The 6,993-nt window shown below is 41.4% G+C and overlaps 1 protein-coding gene across 1 annotated transcript; it reads right to left on the reverse strand.

Moving 5' to 3' along the window:
* Positions 1-3,746: 3,746 nt before the first annotated feature.
* Positions 3,747-6,797, reverse strand: SARC_02728 (hypothetical protein; the record flags this gene model as incomplete). Its single annotated transcript, XM_014303494.1, has 6 exons — positions 3,747-4,542; positions 4,952-5,027; positions 5,374-5,456; positions 6,018-6,100; positions 6,233-6,358; positions 6,651-6,797. The coding sequence occupies 6 exons, from the start codon at positions 6,795-6,797 to the stop codon at positions 4,440-4,442; spliced, it is 618 nt and encodes a 205-aa protein (XP_014158969.1). The 3' UTR covers positions 3,747-4,439.
* Positions 6,798-6,993: the final 196 nt, after the last annotated feature.

Consider the following 6,993-nt stretch of genomic DNA (forward strand, 5'->3'; position numbering starts at 1 on the left):
AATACCATCTAAAAGAGTAACAGACGCGATTGTTTTGTACAATGCAACAATCGCAAAGTTCCAATGTACGTTGCTATGATTCCACGGAATCAATACAGAAATCCTCTCGTACACCTGTGGCGGTCCCTTAAGTCGTAAGCTTTCTGCCCTACGATACTTGTATAAGTCCTTCATCCATAGTCCATGTGCATCAGCATCACAGAAACGAACAGCCTGAGAGGGTAGTTGCGGCAAATGGTAGAACACCCCGGATATAAGCGAGCCTTTGATCTACTCCCCTGGTTCGCAGCATTATAATACAGTATTTTTCTGCAAGGTCCAGTCGCTGATATAAAATGACTTCGACTCTGCCACAGTACCTATCGTTAGTAAACAGTCTATAATTGTTTTTAATTGAGTACGTATAACTTCTTTGCTACGCTAAGCTTCACGAGAAAAAGTATCAAGAATTCACAGTCAGTGGAAAATAGAAGACATATCGTTATCTGGCACATATTTTACTTGACAGTGGTCGGGAATTTGAAGGCTGCTCTAAGAGAGAATCATATACAGGCAATCATTTGTTTACACCATCTATGCAACGATAATATGTACTTGCTTGAAAATTTGATGTACAACAGGCGTTTGGAGTTTTGACATCATTGGAAAGATAAGGTATTTTATCTTCCCACAGGAAGGTGTTTTTTTTCCAAGTAAAATGATCGGACCTCGTCCGATACTAAATTTGCATTAATCAAAATTATCAATTTTGAAAGTATTGAACAACATACCGCCTTATTCAGTGCAAGATGAGAGACAAACCTTTTCAAGGTGGCGCGACTCAAAACACTAGATGAACGTCTGTGAATGTATACATCTGTCATTAGCGCCACTAAAAGGCCTACTACGAAGTGGGACAGCGGATTCGAAAGAAGTTTGTACCCATGTTATCCGCCTTGTTTTAACGATATGTGCACCTCTAATTTGGTAGTGTGCGCAAGTGTCGCAGGCGGACTCCAACTCTCATTGGGATGACAACAGCATGGCAACGATCAAGGATAATGTTTTCGTGTTTCTTGTTTCCATTCTATCATTGCATAGTCTATCAAGTTTACGACAATACTATCAAGTGTTACGACAATACTATCAAGTGATACGGCAATACTATCAAGTGTTTCGATAATACATCATTTTTTATCGACACTCAGTACGCTGATTCTGAACTGCACACAATACAAACTAAATCAAACATGAAGAAAATGCGTGAAGAATATTTCAATTCTGACTCTCAACATGTGACCCCAACGTGTCGTAACAGATTATTCAGCAGGACACTTGTTTGCAGTATAACTCGGTGACTCTAAACTGGTGTAAACATAACATCTTTTTGAGCAGGCGCAAGAAAAATAAGCACACTGCCGTATGCCGTCACTGAGGTATCGAAGTAGAAGACTGATTTCACTTTAAAACGGCAGAGCAACTATAAATTGTTTACATTTTACAAAGATGCCCTAAGAACATGAGGTTATACTAAATCAAACACTTCGCGTTTGTCCGTTCTCATTTCCGTTAAAAATAGTTTTTTTTTTTGCATTTGAACTTGGTAGGAAAGCACTTAGTTTTCATTTATCATTCAGATTCAACCAGAAACCGTAGCCCGTATCGTTTGAGAACAGTAGCGACGATTGTAAAACATGCGAAGTAGACAGGTATACTATTGCCAAATTCAATGAATGAGAAAGAAATAGGTTGGGAATTATATAAAAATCATAGGGAAACGTACATGATCAAAATCGTTAGATAGTATGACCAATGTCATTCGACTCATCCGGAGGTTTAATGTCACAGCGCCATTGTTGACATATTGCAAGAATCTTATTGTTCGGTTGACAAATTACTCACAAAGCCTCGCAGGGCTGCAATATAGTTGACAAATTGCCAATTGCAAAAAACATTCTGCCAAGAGTTTTACTACGTCAGATCGTACAGCAAACTTTTACTTCGTCAGATCGTACTGCAAAATTCTACCATCCCACTGAGTAGATGCAATAAATACAGAGTTACTATCCATGTCCTAAGTAGTTGATCGATTCACGTGAGCACAGTCCCGCAAATTGTCAAAAGAAGGTTCAGACTTGCAATCTGGTTGCATCTTGGACTCTCACTATTTTTAATCGAGTCGTAAGCTATTAGAATTCAATGTAGCTTGCACTGATTTGGTGTGACGTATCAACAGCGTTGCGTAAGTATCATGTTATTTTGCTTAAAACGAGATGAAGCATAATTCAGTGCAGTATTAATCTTAAACATCGGGCGACATATATCTGTAGGGTATAAGTCACGGATCGTTTATTCTATAGCTAGTTGTCAGCGTGTGTGACTTCTTGAGAAGGCAATATACATTACGAACAAGACCTTCCTAACATCACGATCAGAAGGACCGATATGAATAGTCAGACAATGCCAGTACAATCTCTCCACATCGTGGTATACTGCTATGTGTCGTACTATCTCTGTCTTCATAGGCAAAACCGCTGCACCTCATCAACTATAGTCAGGAAAAATTTCAAGCGGATGGGTGTGAACATCAGCATTTTAGCGGACCAGTGTAATATCAGAATATAGCATACAGTTCGCACGGGAAAAGATGCGGAACCCTTCTACCTGATGAAGCTCGAGCTATACGGTCGATCAAATGACCTTAGCAGATTCGGAAGGACGAGTATGAATAGAAAATATGATATTGGCAAGGCATAATTCAGCCTCAAAAACGGTATATAGTTGTATAATCTGATAGCTTGAAAAATCAACCCGTCCATGCGTTGTTTCAGTTTTGCTGTAGTAGGCCACTTGAAAATTAGGATATATTGCAGCATCAGTCCGAAAGCATGAACCCTTTTTATGTACGGAATGCGGTCATAAAATTTAATCATGCCACCTTCAAATATCATGAACACAACGGTTCATTGGACAACACACCGAGTATATAGCTTTCTACTTGGATCCTCTAACTGTGTTATCCATACATATCTTCTGGTCCTTGTGACCCGCTTCTCCATTTTATTCCGCATGGACTCATGCCCGCTATTGTGACTCCTCACACATCTATATCAATCCACCAACTGTTAGATTGATCATGTAGTGCTGTTAGAATCATCGTAAGCTTTAGCAGTAGTGATGTCATATGCTAGGCGACAAGAGAACAACATATAGTCCAAATCGCGGCTGATCGATACGGATCGCATACACACATGTCTACTACTGTCATCTGAATGAGAAATTTTCTACTACTAGACTGCTGCATTGCCCACAAACCTGGTCGTGAAAGGTGCAAACGAAGATTATTGACACAGAAAACTAATGAGGGGGCTTTACGGTTTACGGTACACACATACAAAACTGCTTACACACTTATGACTACATAGATTGTACCCCTCTTGGCATACAACAGCTTCGCCTAAGCACCCGAGTGAAACGTTCAAGCGCAACCACGCGTTCATTTAATTCGTACACGCATGTGTATATAAAGTAGTCTCAGTCATTGCAGTATGCTTGACAGCCACTGCACAGAATTCTCTGTATGAGGATGTCAAGTATCTGAATTAGTATAAAATTCCGCGACAATGTGCATCAACACACGGTAAATGAAATCCATCCATAAGAAGCAAACGTGCTTAATTGATGTTCATATAAGTGGAGACCACCATTGTACAGAAAACGGAAAGGAAGCCATGCATGACCCAATATAAAATACTTTCGATGCCAAGTCGCGCTCGAATAAATTTTAATTTTTCACCGCCGTTAATCATTGCATGGCTACCGCAATATATACTAGGTAGCGTTAAGCTGCTGGTAATTTGGAAAGCAATCGTGTACATACCAATACGTGAGTACGTGTTCCATGGTTAAATGATCGGCTAGAGCCATTTACCCTGGTTCTAGTGGTCTGATATGGTCACCAACCCTTCGATCGATGTCGTAGCATGAGATCAATATACGACGTACTTCCTATCACAATCTTCATATCTGGTATTGAGTGGGATGACCCACTTATTGCCAATCGATAGTTGAGAACGAGCTTGATTATAGGACTAGCTTGCGATATGTGTAGCTTTCGGATGCGTACTATCGATGCGACCATGCAGCCAATAAAACAAGCATTGCAGTGTAACCACCAGAAAAATCCATTCCAGAAGTGCCGCAACAACCATGTGCAACCAGACGACTAGAAATACTACCTCTACTATTCGTCAATAGCCAGTACGGTGATAGGATAAGGTCACCTATTCACTATTGTGATGAAGGACACGAGAAATCAATGCTAAAAAGCATCGAGCGATTTCGTGGGTTGTGAGCGAACCACACGACGATAGCAGGGTCAAGGTGCGGGTAGGATTGTCTATGATAATACTCGAAATATTTCCGTAAACTGTATCATAACAGTTTCTAGCACCATTATATCATATGAATTGGATTGGGCTGTTATCTTCGTTGGCTACATCTCGGATGTAGCTGTACCTCGTCAGCACTATATCATTCTTGCTGAGCTCCAACGGTGCCCCGCTGTTGTGACCGAAGTCGTGAAACAAAATGAGATTTGAATGGAAAACTTAAATTCGAATCACACCGAGCTCGATCAATTGTACCAGACTTATAATTTACAAAGACAAAATACATCGTCAGCATGATACTGCTTACAAAGACAAACGACACACGTATCGCCACCAAGCGATACAAGGTGTGGAATCATGCAATGATGCGACCAGCATCAATATTAAAGAAATAAAGATACGAGTAAGGGAGCGACAAAATATGAGTTAGTACGTACTAAAACGTCAATGGAGACGGAGAGGAATATGATACATACACAATGTCTATCCAATAGATGCTCTCAAGTATATTTTCTAGGGCCACGAAAAAATCAAAACCATGTAGCCTATTGAAACACAAAATAAACAGCATCGTCACGTACTCTTCAAGTGGTACATCCACATCTTCCAAAACTTTACAGAAGACTGGCCTGTTGAGTTCTGGCGGAACAGCGGTCACTGTTGTTGGGCGAGAAAGCGAATCAGGAAGTCAATGGTACAATTTCTGTGGTTGCACGGGTGCAGGAATGGAAAGCCTAACATACAAGTACTTCGCTACCAACAGATATTAGCGACAACGGAGTCACCACATATGTCATATGAAAAGCGGTTCAGCTATAATCTAGCTATCTAACACGCCGCGTACATTCAGAATGCGTGTCGTGGAAATGCCCTGATACACGAAATATGCAGGTTTAAATAGGTAGGTGAAAATATGTAGGTTTAAATAGCCGAGGTAGAGCTCAACTGATGGCATACACAAGCATGAAGAAGAACGGGACAGGCCGTATTGTCGATAACGCACCCATTTCATCTCGCTGGAGTGGATCATTTGGCAAAAGAGATATAAAAGCGTCGTCTAGTGCCTTCCTTTCGATTTCTGCGTACCTGCAATAAAAATTCATCAGCCAATGATTTACTACGCATTCTAAAATAAATGCGATCTGAAAACCTGCAAACACGGTCATATAATTGACCATGAGAGTACATGTCATTCGGTAGAGCATAGAACCGCCAAAAGTTAATTCTATGGCTGTCCAACAGTCCCAACCAGCACATATAGCCATGGCCCCTGTTACCACACGAATGAAACAAAACAAGCTATGTGCTAATACTGGTAACAAACAAAGGGTGCTCCTTCTCTCCCTGTCCGGTTTAAAAGATGGGAGTACAAATCCCAGGGCGAACATAATAGGGAATCAATAGCATGATAGCGGACCTTTGCAAGTGTAACATAGAATGACGGCTTGCACGGTCACAACCGGTGTATAAAAGACGCCCTTGCGAGACTCGCACTTAAAACCAAACGTCCACAAACGCAACGGCTCACCGGTGATAAGTGTACGTGGATCCACATCGTATGCTACACGCACACAGGTTGTGCATTCACAGTAGACAAGTTGATATACACATCGTCGAAAGCGACAGGGGCAAGCACATATCACATACTTCTGAGCCACTTCGAATTCCTTATCCGATAATCGATTTCGTAACGTCTCATTTTGTAGTATGTACAAAGCGTGTTCCTCGATCTGAAAGAAAAAGTTGCAGCGAATTTAAACGGATGCGTCTATAGAGCGGCACAAGCTTATAAGAATAACACAACACCCATAGGGACGCACGACAATACACATACAAAACTTAGCATAGCAATCCCCACGCACCTTCCATAGTCGGGTCCGTAAGTAGCTGCTCACGAGGTATCGTAATCGCTCAATTTCTTTCATATATAGTTGCGCTATAAATAGATTCGCCACGTTTGCCGTACCTGCAGCCTGTACATTTTCCTCCTGCATCAGGCGTAAACCAAGACTATTGAAGGTGAGAAAACGCACTCGAATGGGAACGATTGAAGCACATATGGAAAATTTGTATGCTGTGCGAACGTACGTTGTGAAGAGTACCCGGAAGGTGTTGCTACATTCTCGGAGTAGCGATGTTAAGTGTAGGCAGCCATTTGTGCGATAAATTCCTCGCTTTGCAAGACTATCAATCTCTCAAGGTCAGTTACGGCACAACATACAGTGTGGATGCAGGTGCGTGTTTGCGCCATTGACTGTAATATAGTGGTACGGTACGTACCTGTGATTTGATTTGCTCAATTACATCGTCCACCAGATCATCTCTGTATGACAAGATTTCGGGGGTCGCCTTCTCATTGATTAGGGCCTGTGGCCAATATAGGGGTTTGTTTGGTTTGAACGAGCGCTCAATGTAGTATAGTTCCATATCATACGGGCACTTACACTTGTCGGTAGAACTTGTAAGTGAACAGCAGCGCCGCGACTCTTCAATACAAAAGTAGACCAAGAGCGTATATATCGTAATTTCAGTCGACATATAGTACTAAAGTCGTGAGCAGGAACAGAGCGACAGACTAATTCAAAAACTGAAAGAAAACACAGTATTAAGCGAGTACTGATAT

Source organism: Sphaeroforma arctica, assembly GCF_001186125.1.
Source record: "Sphaeroforma arctica JP610 unplaced genomic scaffold supercont1.126, whole genome shotgun sequence".
Lineage (NCBI taxonomy): Eukaryota > Ichthyosporea > Ichthyophonida > Sphaeroforma > Sphaeroforma arctica.